General features: G+C 40.3%; 1 protein-coding gene across 2 annotated transcripts in view; it reads left to right on the forward strand.

Annotated features, from left to right (window-relative positions):
- The window catches only part of LOC141092954 (TRPM8 channel-associated factor homolog), a 54,788-nt gene extending 33,874 nt beyond the window's left edge, over positions 1-20,914 (forward strand). For both annotated transcript variants that reach the window (XM_073579332.1, XM_073579333.1), the window contains exons 6-8: positions 15,811-16,050; positions 16,236-16,570; positions 20,333-20,914. In XM_073579332.1, coding sequence (XP_073435433.1) covers positions 15,811-16,050; positions 16,236-16,570; positions 20,333-20,584 — 827 coding nt within the window. In that variant the 3' untranslated portion in view covers positions 20,585-20,914. The remainder of the gene's footprint in view (positions 1-15,810; positions 16,051-16,235; positions 16,571-20,332) is intronic.
- Positions 20,915-21,196: the final 282 nt, after the last annotated feature.

The raw sequence follows: 21,196 nt of genomic DNA on the forward strand, positions 1-21,196 counted from the left end.
ATTTTAGAAATACAGTATATTGCCGAGAAATAACTAAACAATTTGCATTGTGTCCACTTTTGCTTCAAAAGCTTTCATTCCATATTGTTAGACTTGACATTGAGAATAGTCATTAATGATTTTTTCTGAAATTATTGATGCCGTATTTGCCAGTGACGTTCAATGTGCTGCAAATCGATTTGCGGTGAAAGTACTCCAAAGCCTTCAATTGTCCTGATTTATGACACTGTATGACTCCTAGGACTGTATCCATCCTGTTTCAAACTCTTTAATACAATGACAGCCTTAGTAATGTCTAAGTCACCTAAACATACAGTGGGTTTGGAAAGTATTCAGACCCATTTACATTTTTGACTCTGTTTAATTGCAGCCATTTGGTAAATTCAAAAAAGTTCATTTTTTTCTCATTAATGTACACTCTGCACTCCATCTTGACTGAAGAAAACAGAAAGTAGAAATTTTTGCAAATTTATTAAAAAAGAAAAACTGAAATGTCACATGGTCATAAGTATTCAGACCCTTTGCTCAGACATTCATATTTAAGTCACATGCTGTCCATTTCCTTGTGATCCTCCTTGAGATGGTTCTACTTCTTTATTGGAGTCCAGCTGTGTTTAATTAAACTGATAGGACTTGATTTTTAAAGGCACACACCTGTCTATATAAGACCTCACAGCTCACAGTGCATGTCAGACCAAATGAGAATCATGAGGTCACAGGAACTGGCCAATGAGCTCAGAGACAGAATTGTGGTAAGGAACAGATCTGGCCAAGGTTAAAAAAGAATTTCTGCTGTACTCAAGGTTCCTAAGAGCACAGTGTCCTCCATAATCCTTAAATGAAAGAAGTTTGGGACCACCAGAAGTTTTCCTACACCTGGCCGTCCAGCCAAATTGAGCAATCGTGAGAGATGAGCCTTGGTTAGAGAGATAAAGAAGAACCCCTAGATCACTGTGACTGAGCTCTACAGATGCAGAGGAGAGATGGGTGAAAGTTCCACAAAGTCAACTATCACTGCAGCCCTCCACCAGTCGGGCCTTTATGGCAGAGTGGCCAGACTGAAGCCTCTCCTCAGGGTCAGACATATGAAAGCCCGCATAGAGTTTGCTAAAAAACACATGAAGGATTCCCAGACTATGAGAAATAAGATTCTCTGGTCTGACAAGACCAAGATAGAACTCTTTGGTGATATTTCTAAGCGGTATATGTGGAGAAAACCAGGCACTGCTCATCACCTGCCCAATACAATCCCAACAGTGAAACAAAGTGGTGGCAGCATCATGCTATGGGGGTGTTTTTCAGCTGCAGGGACAGGACGACTGGTTGCCATTGAAGGAAACATGAATGCGGCCAAGTACAGAGATATCCTGGGTGAATACCTCTTCCAGAGTGCTCTGGACCTCAGACTGGGCCGAAGGTTCACCTTCCAACAAGACAATGACCCTAAGCACACAGCTAAAATAACAAAGGAGTGGCTTCAGAACAACTCTGTGACCATTCTTGACTGGCCCAGACAGAGCCCTTGTCTAAACCCAACTGAGCATCTCTGGAGAGACTTGAAAATGTCTGTCCACCAACATTCACCATCCAAGCTGATGGAACTGGAGAGGATCTGCAAGTAAGAATAGCAGAGGATCCCCAAATCCAGGTGTGAAAAACTTATTGCATTATTCCCAAGAAGACTCATGGCTGTACTATCCCAAAAGAGTGCTTCTACGCAATACTGAGCAAAGGGTCTGAATACTTATGACCATGTGATATTTCAGTTTTTCTTTTTTAATAAATTTGCAAAAATTTCTACATTCCTGTTTTTTTCAGTCAAGATGGGGTGCAGAGTGTACATTAATGAGAAACAAAAATGAACTTTTTTGAATTTACCAAATGGCCGCAATGAAACAAAGAGTGAAACATTTAAAGGGGTCTGAATACTTTCCATACCCACTGTATAAGGTTTCGGGTAAATGTATATTAATTGGTGGTAACCAACAGCGTATTTAATAACACACTGTACTGTCAGATTTTCCTATGCTTTTTCAAAATAAAAAATCTAACCAAAAATGATCCATTTCGGGGGCAAATGCCTGCCATGTTGGTGTTTATACATGTTTTGTATGATGTGTTATAAACAGCCCCAGGGCAGCAATGAACATATACAGTAGACATTGCTCATCTTCCTTTATCCTTTGTTGCATTCTTATGACCATTTTTCCTATATAAATATGAGAGGAATATGACATCATTGATGTGACAGTTTTCTCTTACTGGCAAAATTAGTAGCCTCCTCGAAAGGCCTCATTAGACACAACACGCCTCTCATCAACTGCCATTGTAAATTTTCAAAGTAACCCAAGTTGCAGCTTGCCTACTACATGATATAGGCTATCCCTGCTTTATGCTGCTCATACAGCAAATCCAACATATGCAGCATTTAATTCCATATCATTGTAATGTCAGAAATCAGGCAGTGCTCCGTAAGACTTAATGAAGAATGGCCTCCAGGCCTTGCAGAAGTAGAAGAGTTGTTATGCCCAGACATTCTTGTGGCCATGTGTATCACCTTTTTCAAGTGATTATATTTATTTAAAAAAATTTGCACAATCAAATTTAAGTCATGCATCATACAGGGAACATGTGTTACTGTGCCCAAATGCAGTGCAGTCACAATATTCCTGACATTGTCATTTGCTATGTTGCCCAGTTGTAGTTAATAGGGAAACACTTGCTGCTTTGTCCACTGTGCTTTTGTTGCCCATGTCCAAAAGAAGTGAGAGAGCTTGGCAATGCTTTAGCTTACAAGAACTAAAAAACTGAAATCAGGGAGTGAATTCAGGTTCTGACGTGTTGCTGTTTGGGACAGGGATATGTCCATTGAGGAGAAGGTTAATAAACTGCACCTGGTGTTGGAACCCAACGTAGTGCCCAACTGTAAAGGTGTCACCAACTATCCTTACTGAAGTCATACACTGTTGCCAATCAACAAATTTAACAAGAAATCTCTGAAAAACATTAATCCATGGCTATAATTGCTGTTTCACAAGTTGAGCAATTTACTTTTTCAAGCACAATCACAAGATCAAGGTGAAGGCCACATTCTACTGCATGAGAGAGCATAGAGTGGATACTCCTTTCTGTGAGCAATAATGGCAGCTGGATATCCTCTTTCAAGGATGATTTCACACCATAATTTCCTAAAAGGCAGTGGAATCTACTGAGCAGATTGAATTTTATTTGATGTTCAAAAACAATAGGTTTTTTTTAAGCAATTCTGAGGCATTTTGGAAGAGTTCTTTCAGGAAGCTTTTTTGTAGGCTTTTGATTTGGCAATTCCGAGTTTAGGGCAAATTCCATCAGTATTTGTTTCAAAGACATGACATGTACAAGTGCTTCTCACAAAATTAGAATATCATCCAAATGTTAATTTATTTCAGTTCTTCAATACAAAAAGTGAAACTCATCTATAGAGTCATTACAGAGTGATCTATTTCAAGTGTTTATTTCTGTTAATGTTGATGATTATGGCTTACAGCCAGTGAAAACCCAAAAGTCATTATCTCAGTAAATTAGAATACTTTATAACACCAGCTTGAAAAAAATATTTTCAAATCTGAAATGTTGGCCTAATGAATTGTATGTTCAGTAGTGTTGAGCATTCCGATACTGCAAATATCGGGTATCGGCCGATATTCACTGTATCGGAGTTCCGATATTTTTACAATATCGAATACCGGAATTCGGAAGTTCCCATAATGCAATGAGCCAGCTGTGTTAGCCATGTTAACTAAAGGCATGGCTATGATTGGCTGCTGAAATTATGTCATCATGATGCGCGGTCTGTGCGGGCCTGCCGGGGGTCTGTGCGGGCCTGCCGGGGGTTGTGTGTGTGTGCAGGCATCGTCCGATGGGACTACAAGTCCCATCGGGCTATGCCTGCTACAATGACAGTGATTGACACATTAGCCAATGATGGGACGTAGTAGTCCCATCATCCGGCTAATGTGTTGAATGTAAAAAAAACATACTACATACATACTACATACATACTACATACATACTACATATATACAACATACATACTTCATATATACAGTGGGGCAAAAAAGTATTTAGTCAGTCAGCAATAGTGCAAGTTCCACCACTTAAAAAGATGAGAGGCGTCTGTAATTTACATCATAGGTAGACCTCAACTATGGGAGACAAACTGAGAAAAAAAAATCCAGAAAATCACATTGTCTGTTTTTTTTTTCATTTTATTTGCATATTATGGTGGAAAATAAGTATTTGGTCAGAAACAAAATTTCATCTCAATACTTTGTGATATATCCTTTGTTGGCAATGACAGAGGTCAAACGTTTTCTGTAAGTCTTCACAAGGTTGCCACACACTGTTGTTGGTATGTTGGCCCATTCCTCCATGCAGATCTCCTCTAGAGCAGTGATGTTTTTGGCTTTTCGCTTGGCAACACGGACTTTCAACTCCCTCCAAAGGTTTTCTATAGGGTTGAGATCTGGAGACTGGCTAGGCCACCCCAGGATCTTGAAATGCTTCTTACGAAGCCACTCCTTCATTGCCCTGGCGGTGTGCTTTGGATCATTATCATGTTGAAATACCCAGCCACGTTTCATCTTCAATGCCCTTGCTGATGGAAGGAGGTTTGCACTCAAAATTTCACGATACATGGCCCCATTCATTCTTTCATGTACCCGGATCAGTCGTCCTGGCCCCTTTGCAGAGAAACAGCCCCAAAGCATGATGTTTCCACCACCATGCTTTACAGTAGGTATGGTGTTTGATGGATGCAACTCAGTATTCTTTTTCCTCCAAACACGACAAGTTGTGTTTCTACCAAACAGTTCCAGTTTGGTTTCATCAGACCATAGGACATTCTCCCAAAACTCCTCTGGATCATCCAAATGCTCTCTAGCAAACTTCAGACAGGCCCGGACATGTACAGGCTTAAGCAGTGGGACACGTCTGGCACTGCAGGATCTGAGTCCATGGTGGCGTAGTGTGTTACTTATGGTAGGCCTTGTTACATTGGTCCCAGCTCTCTGCAGTTCATTCACTAGGTCCCCACGCGTGGTTCTGGGATTTTTGCTCACCGTTCTTGTGATCATTCTGACCCCACGGGGTGGGATTTTGCGTGGAGCACCAGATCGAGGGAGATTATCAGTGGTCTTGTATGTCTTCCATTTTCTAATTATTGCTCCCACAGTTGATTTCTTCACTCCAAGCTGGTTGGCTATTGCAGATTCAGTCTTCCCAGCCTGGTGCAGGGCTACAATTTTGTTTCTGGTGTCCTTTGACAGCTGTTTGGTCTTCACCATAGTGGAGTTTGGAGTCAGACTGTTTGAGGGTGTGCACAGGTGTCTTTTTATACTGATAACAAGTTTAAACAGGTGCCATTACTACAGGTAATGAGTGGAGGAAAGAGGAGACTCTTAAAGAAGAAGTTACAGGTCTGTGAGAGCCAGAAATCTTGATTGCTTATTTCTGACCAAATACTTATTTTCCACCATAATATGCAAATAAAATGAAAAAAAAACAGACAATGTGATTTTCTGGATTTTTTTTTCTCAGTTTGTCTCCCATAGTTGAGGTCTACCTATGATGTAAATTACAGACGCCTCTCATCTTTTTAAGTGGTGGAACTTGCACTATTGCTGACTGACTAAATACTTTTTTGCCCCACTGTACTACATTCATACAACATACATAGTACATACATGCTACATATATACTACATTCATATAACATACATACTACATATATACTACATTCATACAACATACATACATGCATACTACATATATACTACATTCATACAACATACTGTACATACATACTATATACAGTCATATGTAAAAGTTTGGGCACCCCTATTAATGTTAACCTTTTTTCTTTATAACAATTTTGGTTTTTGCAACAGGAATTTCAGTTTCATATATCTAATAACTGATGGACTCAGTTATATTTCTGGATTCAAATGAGGTTTATTGTACTAACAGAAAATGTGCAATCTGCATTTAAACAAAATTTGACCGGTGCAAAAGTATGGGCACCCTTATCATTTTCTTGATTTGAACACTCCTAACTACTTTTTACTGACTTCCTGAAGCACTAAATTGGTTTTGTAACCTCATTGAGCTTTGAACTTCATAGCCAGGTGTATCAAATCATGAGAAAAGGTATTTAAAGTGGCCACTTGCAAGTAGTTCTCCTATTTGATTCTCCTATGAAGAGTGGCATCATGGGCTCCTCAAAACAACTCTCAAATGATCTGAAAACAAAGATTATTAAACATAGCTTTTCAGGGGAAGGATACAAAAAGTTGTCTCAGAGATTTAACCAGTCAGTTTCCACTGTGAGGAACATAGTAAGGAAATGGAAGAACACAGGTACAGTTGTTGTTAAGCCCAGAAGTGGCAGGCCAAGAAAAATATCAGAAAGGCAGAGAAGAAGAATGGTGAGAACAGTCAAGGACAATCCACAGACCACCTCCAAAGACCTGCAGCATCATCTTGCTGCAGATGGTGTCACTGTGCATCGGTCAACAATACAGCGCATGCATAACGCCTTTTTGTATGACCAAACAACTCAATCTTTGTTTCATCAGTTCACAGGACCTTCTTCCAAAATGTAACTGGCTTGTCCAAATGTGCTTTTGCATACCTCAGGCGACTCTGTTTGTGGCGTGCTTGCACAAACGGCTTCTTTCGCATCACTCTCCCATACAGCTTCTCCTTGTGCAAAGTGCGCTGTATTGTTGGAGGAGAAGCTGTATGGGAGAGTGATGCGAAAGAAGCCGTTTGTGCAAGCACGCCACAAACAGAGTCGCCTGAGGTATGCAAAAGCACATTTGGACAAGCCAGTTACATTTTGGAAGAAGGTCCTGTGAACTGATGAAACAAAGATTGAGTTGTTTGGTCATACAAAAAGGCGTTATGCATGCGCTGTATTGTTGACCGATGCACAGTGACACCATCTGCAGCAAGATGATGCTGCAGGTCTTTGGAGGTGGTCTGTGGATTGTCCTTGACTGTTCTCACCATTCTTCTTCTCTGCCTTTCTGATATTTTTCTTGGCCTGCCACTTCTGGGCTTAACAAGAACTGTACCTGTGTTCTTCCATTTCCTTACTATGTTCCTCACAGTGGAAACTGACTGGTTAAATCTCTGAGACAACTTTTTGTATCCTTCCCCTGAAAAGCTATGTTGAATAATCTTTGTTTTCAGATCATTTGAGAGTTGTTTTGAGGAGCCCATGATGCCACTCTTCATAGGAGAATCAAATAGGATAACTACTTGCAAGTGGCCACTTTAAATACCTTTTCTCATGATTTGATACACCTGGCTATGAAGTTCAAAGCTTAATGAGGTTACAAAACCAATTTAGTGCTTCAGGAAGTCAGTAAAAAGTAGTTAGGAGTGTTCAAATCAAGAAAATGATAAGGGTGCCCATACTTTTGCACCGGTCAAATTTTGTTTAAATGCAGATTGCACATTTTCTGTTAGTACAATAAACCTCATTTGAATCCAGAAATATAACTGAGTCCATCAGTTATTAGATATATGAAACTGAAATACCTGTTGCAAAAACCAAAATTGTTATAAAGAAAAAAGGTTAACATTAATAGGGGTGCCCAAACTTTTACATATGACTGTATATACTACATTCATACAACATACATACATACTACATACTTACTACATATATGCTACATTCATACAACATACATACATACTACATAATACATACAGTACATACTACATATAAACTACATTCATACAACATACATACATATATACATACTACATACATACAACATGCTACATACAACATGCTACATACATACTACATACATACAACATACATACAACATACATACTACATACATACTACATACAATACATTCGGACGATGCCTGCACACACAAAACCCCCGGCAGGCCCGCACAGACCCCCGGCAGGCCCGCACAGACCCCCGGCAGCCCGCACAGACCCCCGGCAGGCCCGCACAGACCCCCGGTAGACCCGCACAGACCCCCGAGAGGCCCATACAGACCCCGCCCGCACACACACACATGCACAGTCTCCGCCCACGCACTGCCCACACTCTTCCCCCCTCCCGAACTGGATGTGCAAGGAAAGAAAGGGTTTATTTTCTTTCCGATATTTGTGCCCCATTGACTTGCATGGGTTTCCAGTATCGGAATCGGCGATACCCGATATTTTTGGGGTATCAGTCCGATCCAATCCGATCCAATATTTCCCTATATCGGAAGGTATCGCTCAACACTAATGTTCAGTAAATGCACTCAATACTTGGTCAGGGCTCCTTTTGCATCAATTACTGAATCAATGCGGCATGGCATGGAGGCGATCAGCCTGTGGCAATGCTGAGGTGTTATAGAAGACCAGGTTGCTCATAATATCAATAGCCACTTACCAGCCTGAGAATACCAGCCCCCAGCTATCTGCTTTAGCAAGGCTGGTTGTCAAAAATGGGGGGACCCCACGCCGTTTCTTAAAATTATTTATTTAAAAAGTTTTAAAAAAAACAGCATAGGGACCAGTCTATTCTTGATAATCAACCATGCTGAAGCTGACAGCTGAGGGTTGCAGCCCCCAGCTGTGAGTTTTGCCTGGCTGGTTATCAAAAATACAGGGGAACCCACGCAATTTTTTTAAATTATTTATTTACAGTGCAGGAGCCAGCTAATGAATACATCCATCAGCCGCTCCTGCTCTCACTGTTATTAGCGGCAGCAGGTGTCGGATGATGGGAGCTGTAGTCCCATCTGCTGACACCAGTGACCGGAGGTAAACTTTATACCTCCGATCAAAGCTGAGCACTCACGCTGTCTTTTGACAGTGTGGGAACCATGGCTCTCTGACTGGCGAGGATGATTTCACTGCCAATCAGAAGCGGTGTTTGCCGCGCTGTCATGCACATGCTGTTTCAAGTGCTGATGTAGACTTGTAGTTCATAGTCGATTTGTGCTGGGAGGTCCACGGTTTATTTTCTTCCTGCAGAACCTTAACAAATCAAAAGATTTGTCATCTGACAATGTGGAGAAGAATTCCCACACTGGAGATGACCCAGATTGGATTTGTCACCACCAAGACCATGACCAGAGTTTTCAGGCACTGTTAAGCCTTCTCTAGCAATAGCAGCTGCAGCATCAACATCTCCCAAGCTGACCACGTTCAAAGTAGATCTGCCTCTCTGAAAGATCTTTTGTCTGGATGTTGGCTCCACTCCTTATCTTCCTTCTCCTCTGACATCTCCTACATATCAACAAAATCTGGTTTCCAGGTCCTGTTAACCACATACAGTTGCTTGCGAAAATATTCACCCACCTCACTTTGGCATTTTTTGTCTTTAGCTAACTCACAACGTGGAATTTTACGGGTCTTTTTTTAGGGTTTGCATCACTTCATGCAAAGAACATGCCTGCAACTGTGAACATTTGGTTTTATTTTTATTGTGAAGCAAACAACAAATAGGACAGGTTTCTTTGTGGTACCATGTTCTTTCCATTTGATGCTAATGGATTTGATGTTGCTCTGGGGAATTATCAGAGACTGGGATATTTTTTATAACCTAACCCAGGCTTGTACTTTTCATCAACTTTGTCCCTGACTTGTTTGGAGATCTCCTTGGTGTTCATGGTGTTTGGTTAGTGCTGCCTCTTGCTTAATGATGTTTCAGCCTTTGTGGCCTTTTAGAAAAGGCATATACTGACAGACCATGCGACACTTAAGGGCCCGTTACACGTAGCGATGTCGCTAGCAATATCGCTGTTACGTCACTGATTTTGTGACGTAGCAGCGATATTGCTAGTGATATCGCTACATGTGACACTTACCTCCGACCGGCTCCCCCGCGATGATCGCTGATCGCGCGAGAACGGTCTGGGCCATTTCTCGTCGGGCGATTCCTGCTGGGCTTCCTGTGGCGCCGACGAGCGACGCGTGGACGCGGGCGGGAGGACGTCAGGATCGCCTCGTCTGACAGGTAAGTAGCGACCCCCAACCACTGCTATGTTGCTGGTGAGATCTGCCTGTGTAGCAGCTCACTAGCGACCACTTAGCGATGCACCAGCGATCCATATCGTTGTCGGGATCGCTGGTGCATCGCTACGTGTAACGGTACCCTTAGATTGCACACAGGTGGGCTTCCTTTCACTAAGCATGTGATTTATGACAGTAATTGCTTGCACTAGACATTTTTTGGGGTTTCATCACAAAAGGGGTGAATACATATGCACATGTTAATTTTTAGTTATTTGATCCCAAAAATTTAATTTATGCCTTTATTTTTCTCACTTCACCAACTTAGACTATTTAGTGCTGATTTGTTACACACAAATCGGATTAAAAAAATATTTAAACACAGCTTGTAATGTAACAAAATAGATATAAAGCCAAGGGGTGTGAATACTTTTGCCCACATCATTACTGCCAGTGCCGCTGCTACTATAGCTGATAGTGCCACCACTACTACTACCATCACCAACACAGCTAGGAATTTGAGTCATGTCCTCCATCCTAGTCTCATCCAAACCAAAATGCTGGATGTTCTCATTCAATGTGTTAAATAGAAGAAGTTATTATCTGGGTGTAAAAGAGGAATTATCTTTTTTTTACATCCAAAGGGCAGTGGCTTTGTGGACAAAGTGCTTCACTAGCAATCAGAGAAGACAGAGATGTCATTATTGGAATTTAAAGTTCGCAATCAAAATAATTTACTGCTATGGTGGTTGAGGAGGAGTGATGTGCAGAAAATTGACTCAAATTGAAAGTGTCAAAGAGAACATCTTCTTTCTGGGATGGAGATGAATGGTGTGCCATATAGCCCATAATGTCCTCTGTTATCTCCCACTAATATGCTTCCAGAAGACAAAAGAAGACAATTATGACCTGCATTTGGCAGTACTATGGCCCTGACTGGCAATAGTGGTGCATTTGCTGCTACTTTTTTTTTATCATTAATTATTATTATTATTCATTTATATAGCGCCATTTATTCCATGGCGCTTTACATGTGAAAAGGGGAAATATAGACAAGTACAATAAACATGTGTAAGACAAGGGACACATAAGTACAGGAGAGAGGACCCTTCCCGCGAGGGCTCACATTCTACAAGGATGGGTGAGGATACACTAGGAGAGAGTAGAGCTGGTTGTGCGGTGGTTCAGTAGACTGAGGATCATTGCAGGTTGTAGGCTTGTTGGAACAGGTGGGTCTTCAGGTTCTCCTTGAAGGTTTCTTTTGTTGGTGAGAGTCTGATGTGTTGCGGCAGAGAGTTCCAGAGAATGTGGGAGGAACGGGAGAATTCTTGTATGCGGTTGTGGGAAGAAGAGATGAGGGGGGAGTAGAGAAGGAGACTTTGTGTCACATTTCTATTGCCAAATACCGTGGTATAGGTTTTTTTCTTCTACTTTCTGCCAGCTACTGCAATCACCACTACTTTTTATAATATTTACTACACTTGGATCAGCTTTTATTTTTTAAACAATCTCCTCCTCCCACAAAGGGCACAACCAAAAAAGCTAACTAAACACCAATAAAAATAACACAGGCTGCAGGCAACAATACTGGTGTGGCATGTAGACTAATAAAGCAAACTACTAGAATAGATGCAAAAAAATCAGTACTGTATTTGTAGCGCACACTTTGTCAGGTATTAACATAGTAAAAAAAATTTTTACAGCTTCCTTCTGCATTAATGCCAAAAATATAATGAATTGTAGCAGCACTATTACCACACTGATTAAAGCACCACTTCAGCGTTTGTTTCTCAGAGCTGGAGTGGCGCTTTAAATGTAAGTCACCTGCTCCCGGTCATATACTCACTCCGGAGTCTTCAGAGTTTTTTGGTATCACTCAGGTCTCGCGATGCCATCTTGTGAGCGCAGCTTCAGACTGGCCAGAAGTCAGAAGCTACATCACAAGCTCTCAATGTGACCTCAGCACTACTCCATGAAACACTGGAGCTGCCAGCAGGTCCCTCGACGCCGGATACCGACGGTAGTGACACTGGAAAATGATGAAGGTGGAGGCAGCTGAGTATGAGACAGGGTGGGGGGTGCAATAAAAAACAATGCTGGAGTGATGCTTTAGAAATGACTGTTAGACAAAGTTTTCATGTTGAAACAAACACATGATGTAATAGTGACTGCAAACGTTTTAGCTATTTTTTTTATTTTGTTTCTCTATTGCAGAGAGAACAGCAAGCAAAGTATTTGACACTTAATGAGTTAACATTTTTAAGTCAAAATGGGTGATGTCAGAGTTTTCACTGAGGGTGTGTACTTCTCCCTGTATGATGTTGACCAATCATAAGCAAGCACCAACACTCAAAGGAAAGAACACACAGCACCATGGTTTATAGCAGGGTTCTCAGTGCATGAGAGATAAAAAGACAGTTCTGAACTCCTGGTCTACCCTTCTGCAGGAGTCAGTGTAAGGGAAGAGACAGCACATATGAGAGTAGCTGTGTCACATTACAAACCCTTCTATTAGCTCTCCTCCTCTCCTAGCATTGTCAGCTCTGCTGTACTGCCTCTTCCCCACACTGTCCAAAGATGTGTTAGTAGTCACAATTATGTCTGATGTGTTGTGTTCAACTTGTAATCACTCTGAGGTGAGATCAGAGAAGTGGCTCATTACATCTCACACAAACTCCAGAACAGGCAGGCAAGATGTATGAGAAGTCGTGCAGCCCTGATCTCATTGCAGAATGATTACAAGTTGCTTAAGCAAAGCAGACATAAGTGTGATTACTGACAATACTATAAGGAGAGATGATAGAAGGGTTAGTAATGTGGTACAGCTAAATTCAGTGCCACTTCTCCCTCCCACACTGATGCAGTAGGTTAGACCAGTAGATCAGAGCTGGCTGTCATTATACCTCTCACACTGAGAATCCTGCTTTAAACTGTGGTGGAGCATATTTTTCCTTTGATTGTTGCTGAATGCTTATGATTGTACAACATCATACAAGGAAAAGAAGTATGTGCTGTCAGTGAAAACTCTGACAACACCCACTTGGACTTAAAAAAGTTTACTCATTAGGTGCCAAATACTTTGCTAATATCTCTGAAAACGAAAGTCAAAATTAACCTTTAATTATACTCTGCAGCCACTATTCTCATTATATGTCCAGTTCAACAAGAAAAATGTAGCTAAAAGTCCACTTTAACCCCTTTACTATCAAGGGTGGTTTGCACGTTAACTCCCGGGCCAATTTTTACATTTCTGACCACTGTCCATTTATGAGGTAGTAACTCTGAAACGCTTCCATGGATCTCGGTGATTCTGACAGTGTTTTCTCTTGACATATTGTACTTCATGTTAGTGGTAAAATTTCATTCAAATAGCTTGTGTTTATTTGTGAAAAAAACAGAAATTTGGTGAAAATTTCGCAATTTTCTAATTTTGAATTTTTAAGCCCTTAAATCACAGAGATACGGCACACAAAAAACTTAATAAGTAACATTTCCCACATGTTTACTTTACATCAGCACAATTTTGAAACCAACATTTTTTTTTGTTAAGAAGTTATAAGGGTTAAAAGTTGACCAGTGATTTCTCATTTTTGCAACACCATTTTATTTTTATGGACCACATCACATTTGAAGCCACTTTGAGGGGTCTATATGATAGAAAATACCCAAAAGTGACACCATTCTAAAAACTGCACCCCTTAAGGTGCTCAAAACCACATTCAAGAAGTTTATTAACCCTTCAGGTGCTTCACAGGAATTTTTTGAATATTTAAAAAAAATGAACATTTAACTTTTTTCACAAAAAAAATAATTCAGGTTCAATTTTTTTTATTTTACCAAGGGTAACAGGAGAAATTGGACTGCAAAAGTTATTATGCAATTTGTCTTGAGTACGCTGATACCTGATATGTGGGGGGGAACCACTGTTTCGGTGCATGGCAGAGCTCAGAAGGGAAGGAGCGCCGTTTGACTTTTTCAATGCAAAATTGTCTGGAATTCAGATCGGACGCCATGTCGCGTTTGGAAAGCCCCTGATGTGCCAAAACAGTGGAAACTCCCCACAAATGACACCATTTTGGAAACTAGACCCCACCAAGGAACTTATCTAGATGTGTGGTGAGAACTTTAAACCCCCAAGGGCTTCACATAAGTTTATAACGTACAGCCGTACAATTAAAAAATCATATTTTTTCCACAAAAATGATCTTTTCACCCTCAATTCTTATTTTTCCAAGGGTAACAGGACCCTGAAAGTTATTGTGCAATTTGTCCTGAGTATGCTGATACCCCATATGTAGGTGTAAATGACTATTTGGCCGCATGGCAGAGCTCGGAAGGGAAGCAGCGCCATTTGACGTTTTTGGCTGGAATTGAGATCGGACACCATGTCGCGTTTGGAAAGCCCCTGATGTACCAAAACAGCGGAAACCCCCACAAATGACACCATTTTGGAAACTAGACCCCCCAGGGAACTTATCTAGATGTGTGGTGAGCACTTTGAACCCCCAAGGGCTTCACAGAAGTTTATAATGCCCGGGTGTGGAAATAAAAAATCGCATTTTGTCCACAAACATGATCATTTAGTCCCCAATTTTTTTATTTTCCCAAGGGTACCAGTAGAAATTGGACCCCAAAAGTTGTTGTCCAATTTGTCCTGAGTACGCTGATACCTCATATGTGGGAGAAAACTACTGTATGGGCACACGTCGGGGCTCGGAAGGGAAGTAGTGACGTTTTGGAATGCAGACTTTGATGGAATGGTCTGCGGGTGTCATGTTGCCTTTGGAGAGCCCCTGATGTACCTAAACAGTGGAAACCCCACACAAATGACACCATTTTGGAAACTAGACCCCCTAAGGAACGTATCTAGATGTGTGGTGAGCACTTTGAACCCCCAAGTGCTTCACCGAAGTTATGTGATTACCAAAAATTGCATCAGTCATAGAACAATGTGTAAAATGGCAACTGCCCATAGAACAGTGTAGCAACTCAGAAAAATAGTAACACACCTAAAAACTGCAACTGACCTTCACGGTTTCTGTACAGACTAGAGATCCTGACTTCGCTGTCTCTAGTGGTTTCTGCACGAGCTGAGATAGCACTAACCACAGATTAGATGATGGTAACTCGGACCTATGCTGCCTGAAAGGCCGTCTAGCGCTTCAAGTTCCTCCTAAGAACCGGAAGGCAGAGGAGAGGGAAAACTACCTGCAAAAGGGTAAAGCGAGCTGAAATAGAAAGAGATCCGAGAGTGAGTAAAACAAACCATGAAATACAAAATAAAGGATTAAGAATGTACTATTAGAGAATATGTTGCCAACTTCCTAAAAAGAAACAGAAGTGTGTCTGTGCAGCCAAATGAAACTATCACCAGCAGGAAATACCAGCAAGGGGGAAGTATATAAAGCTGCACTTCAAAAGTGATAGGGCAGACAAATGAGTAAATGAAAACACCTGTTACCCTAAAAAGACAGAAGCAAGGATAACAAACTAAACAAAGAGAGAAAAGATGTATCTGCTGTGGCTTGGTGGAAGAGAAGCTGACCACAAAGCACAGGCTCAAGGGTTTGAACTTGGATGCCTGGCACTGCCATTTTAGATGATTCACTGGAAGTGAAGCAGATATTGTTTTATTTCTGCAGTTTCATTGAATTTCTACATAAATATGATTTGATTAAAATCAATTAGCTCATCTCTAATTGTGATATATTCTGCAATTTTTTTTCCCCTTTAAAACAACGTAACAAGCAAAATGTCTGAAAACACAAATACATTGTAATTCTTAACTTTTCATTAGGTAAGACAACCCAATCATCTTGGGTGCAAGAAATTCGGAAATATCCATCTCCCTGGGCTGAGCTTATTACAGAAAGCATTATTCTTACTGTCCCCTCTAAAGTGATTCGCTCACTTGAAGATCCAGATGCTTTAATGGCTCAGTGGGATAAGATCATGGAAGCTATAGCTGATCTTGCTGTAATTCCAAAGAAGTTTCCACGTCCAGAAAGATTTGTTACGGATGTGCAAATCTCAAATGGTAAGTAGACCGTCATGACACTTTGTATTCATGTCAGTACTTTTGAACAAAATTCTTAGAGTTCTTTTAATAATTGTGTTAATGATACTTACATGGGTAGAAATACAGTAACTAATTTACTATATGCAGAGTGGTATTGTAGCTATTATTTTTCACATTAACTATTTTTTCTTTTACTACTACAGGTTGGATGCATGCTGGATACCCAATAATGTGTCATTTGCCAACAGCATCTACTTTAGTAAGCGTTACAGAAATAATGAAAGGTCTTTGGGGGCCGATACATGAGCTTGGTCACAACGAGCAGAGAGGAGCTTGGGAATTCCCTCCTCACACCACAGAAGCCACATGTAACCTGTGGTCGGTATATGTGCATGAAACAGTGCTGGGAATCCCAAGGAATGAAGCTCATCCTGCCCTCAAGCCAAAAGACAGGGAAAACAGAATCAAGCAGTATGTGGAGAATGGAGCCAATCTAGCACAATGGAGCGTGTGGACAGCGCTTGAGACTTATCTTCAGGTACTTTTGTAAAACTCACCATTTTAAAATAATAGTTAAAATGGTGAATTCATTGTATTGTTTAAGATACCAATAGTCTCCTATACCTTTTTTTCATGTAAAGTGTTGCTGTAAAAGAATATTCTATGGGGAGAATTAATAAAGACTGGTGTCTGGTATGCTAGACTTGATCCAGAGTCCTCTGGAGTAATATATGCCAAATTCATTAAAAGCTGTCCATGCACCAGCATTAGAAAATGCACTCCAGTCAGATCATAGTGAGTTTGTTTAGCTACTCTAGGCCACTTTCTTTCCTTTAAGCTCCACCTACTTTTCAAAAAGCTGCCAGAGCTAGAGTAAAAACATCAAAAGTCGCAAAGTTTTTACACAATTATTTGTTGCGCAAAACCTTTATTTCACCATAGAGAGCACTGTACTTAAAAAATACTCATAAAATATAACTTTTATTGATTAGCTTAAAATTAAAAAAAAAACAAAAAACAATAGTGATACCACAAACACCACCACCAGAATGAACCAAAGGTCTTTGCCTTGCCCTATTTCCCCACTGTAAATCCCTAACTTGCTGCGGAGATTGGCAGCCTAGAAATAACGCAGATGGTGCCCCTGCTCACCAACGGCTATCCCTTCTGTCTCTACCAGGCCCTCAATTTGGAAGGGATACAAGGACTTAAATAAGAACCAATGATTTATCAGTATGCCAAATGGACAACAACAAAAAACTACTGGATAAAGGGAAATCCCCTGTTTTTTGTGTCCAAGATATTTAGGAGTACTTCTTGTCTTAGCAGTGGACACTGCAGACCCTTACACAGCGTACTGCCATACAGATCTCCTCTATTCAGATGACTGATAAAGGTCAGGTATTGATCCAGAAGTCTTACTTTTCATTTTTTTCTGGAATTTCTTCAATTAATAAATAATTTCTTGAACACATCTATATGAGAGCCAAGTATTTCTACATCACAGCTGACGGATTTGGTTATCCTACTTGTGCACCACCAGAATTCCAGAAGTGCCGTGTTTTCCTAATTACAAGATATTTAGCACAACATAAAAGGTTGTCCATCAGAATGTTAACATCCGTTTTACTATAAGAGAGAAATTCCTTTAAAAAGAACCACATTTCATATTACAATGTGCATGTAGTACAAAGCTATTACTATAGCCACACTCATCCTATTAAATCACTAAACTATCTCTTCCTTGGCAGCAGAGGTTGGCACCCTATTATTTGTGCAATAGGCACCCCCGCTCAACAGTGGCTATCCCTTCTGGCCCTAATAGGCCCTAGTTTTGGAAGGGAAACCCTAGAATGACCAAGTTTTTCAAACAAATAACTATATAAAAATGCAAGTGCATTTCAAAACATATTTCTCTAGGGATATTGGGTTAAGAGTAAGTCCATTTGGCTGAATTGTCAAGTGCAGATTTATAGTCACTAGTGAAAACCTACAGTGTAATCCCCATGTGCTGGAGACAAACAGATCTCTCGATAGTATAGAAAAATATTCAGGATTGAGAGTCCTCAGTAGTTGATACCTTTTAATGGCTAACTAAAAAGATGGTAACACATCGATAGTATACAAATTTTTCAACCTTTATAAGATATTCAGTTGGTATAAGATTGCTACTACACCAGATTAGAAGAATTTTTAACTTGCAATTCTGTAAGCCCGTTACTGTGCCATGTCACAGAAATTGTAACTATATCAATCTTATTACCATATAACTGGACACATTTCCCCTTATTACAAAGGTTCATCAGGAGTATTAGACAATGGTAATATAGTATTGAAAAGTTACTTAGCTGAGAAATGTCATCGTAAAGTCACATGATATGCATAGATTGCTTGTGGTAGGCAGGGGCACTGACAGCTTGGGGTCCCTGTGCAGGAAATGTGTCCGGGCTCCCTTCCTTTTATAGCAACAAAGCTATATATATATATATATATATATATATATATATATATATACAGTTAGGTCCATATATATTTGGACAGAGACAACATTCTTCTAATTTTGGTTCTAGACATTACCACAATGAATTTTAAACAAAACAATTCAGATGCAGTTGAAGTTCAGACTTTCAGCTTTCATTCGAGGGTATCCACATTAAAATTGGATGAAGGGTTTAGGAGTTTCAGCTCCTTAACATGTGCCACCCTGTTTTTAAAGGGACCAAAAGTAATTGGACAATTGACTCCAAGGCTATTTCATGGACAGGTGTGGGCAATCCCTTTGTTATGTCATTCTCAATTAAGCAGATAAAAGGCCTGGAGTTGATTTGAGGTGTGGTGCTTTCATTTGGAAGGTTTTGCTGTGAAGGAAACATGCGGTCAAAGGAGCTCTCCATGCAGGTGAAACAAGCCATCCTTAAGCTGCAAAAACAGAAAAAACCCAACCGAGAAATTGCTACAACATTAGGAGTGGCAAAATTTACAGTTTTGTACATCCTGAGAAAGAAAGCACTGGTGAACTCATCAATGCAAAAAGACCTGGGCGCCAACGGAAGACAACAGTGGTGGATGATCGCAGAATAATCTCCATGGTGAAGAGAAACCCCTTCACAACAGCCAACCAAGTGAACAACACTCTCCAGGAGGTAGGCGTATCAATATCCAAATCTACCATAAAGAGAAGACTGCATGAAAGTAAATACAGAGGGTTCACTGCACGGTGCAAGCCACTCATAAGCATCAAGAATAAAAAGGCTAGACTGGATTTTGCTAAAAAACATCTAAAAAAAGCCAGCACAGTTCTGGAAGAACATTCTTTGGACGGATGAAACCAAGATCAACCTCTACCAGAATGATGGAAAGAGAAGAGTATGGCGAAGGCATGGTACAGCTCATGATCCAAAGCATACCACATCATCTGTAAAACAGCAGAGGTAGTGTGATGGCTTGGGCATTATGGCTTCCAGTGGCACTGGGTCACTAGTGTTTATTTACGATGTGACACAGGACAGAAGCAGCCAAATGAATTCTGAGGTATTCAGAGCCATACTGTGTGCTCAGATCCAGCCAAATGCAGCAAAACTGATTGGTCGTCGTTTCATACTACAGATGGACAATGACCCAAAACATAAAGCCAAAGCAATCCAGGAGTTTATTAAAGCAAAGAAGTGGAATATTCTTGAATGGCTAAGTCAGTCACCTGATCTCAACCCAATTGAGCATGCATTTCACTTGTTAAAGACTAAACTTCAGACAGAAAGGCCCACAAACAAACAGCAACTGAAAACCACCGCAGTGAATGCCTGGCAGAGCATCAAAAAGGAGGAAACACAGCGTCTGGTGATGTCCATGAGTTCAAGACTTCAGGCAGTCATTGCCAACAAAGGGTTTTCAACCAAGTACTAGAAATGAACATTTTATTTACAATTATTTAATCTGTCCAATTACTTTTGGTCCCTTTAAAAACAGAGTGGCACATGTTAAGGAGCTGAAACTCCTAAACCCTTCATCCAATTTTAATGTGGATACCCTCAAATGAAAGCTGAAAGTCTGAACTTCAACTGCATCTGAATTGTTTTGTTTAAAATTCATTGTGGTAATGTCTAGAAGCAAAATTAGAAAAATGTTGTCTCTGTCCAAATATATATGGACCTAACTGTATATGTATATACAGTATACAGTATCTATTAAAGCTTAAACTGTGAAATTTTATGACTGATTAACTTTAATTCTAGAATTTCTAATAATGAATATTGCACAGTAATCATGATAACATAGTCGTTATGATTTTTACTTTTTTCAGCTACAAGAAGGCTTTGGTTGGGACCCATTTAAACAAGTTTTCTCGGAGTACCAAACAATGACCAATGTCAGCAAAGACAAGAGTGTCAAGATGAATCTCTGGGCAGAGAAGTTCTCTCATGCAGTTAATAAAGACCTAGCGCCATTCTTCAAGGCCTGGGGATGGCCCATTGATGATGCAACCAACAACAAACTATCTACACTGCCTGCATGGGACAAGGATCCTATGAAGTCTTATGTCACTTCAAAATAATCCAAAAACTTAAAATATCTGAAGGTGAATTCTAATTTCTTAATAATTCAGGAGCCTAAGCAATATGCCATCTCCTGTATAACTATTAAGTTATATACTATGCTTCTTATAAATGTTGATGTATTTTGCTATAGATCTACATCACATTTGTTCTTGTAACTTATTATAATCTACTTTTATCATTATGGGTTTATATGGGTTGGAAATAAGCAGAAAGTACTGTATTAATATGTAGTTCTGCTCAAAGTATCGTCACTACAGTCACGGTTTTGGAATTGCATTATGCATCCTATTCCATGTTTAAATAAAAAGGATTTGGGTTAACGTTTATTGACTTGCAAATGTGTTCAGTGTATTCTTTATATGGAAAGATGGTGAGATTCGCTTCATTTCAATTGGCAAAACACCACAGTAAGGACTGCCCGCTACTATTTTTCACTAGCCGTCACAGCAGTATGGTTACCCTTGACCCAAGAAAAGTCAAAGCAAGCCACCGCAGACCCACATCTCCTTTTAATGTTCAGAAGAACTATTCCCCAACTCCAATTCCATTTTAGCTGTCACGTCAGGACTAGTGTTGAGCATTCCGATACCGCAAGTATCGGGTATCGG

The sequence above is a fragment of the Dendrobates tinctorius genome, unplaced genomic scaffold (genome assembly GCF_039654945.1).
Source record: "Dendrobates tinctorius isolate UK_male_01 unplaced genomic scaffold, ASM3965494v1 ptg000062l, whole genome shotgun sequence".
NCBI classification, from domain to species: domain Eukaryota; kingdom Metazoa; phylum Chordata; class Amphibia; order Anura; family Dendrobatidae; genus Dendrobates; species Dendrobates tinctorius.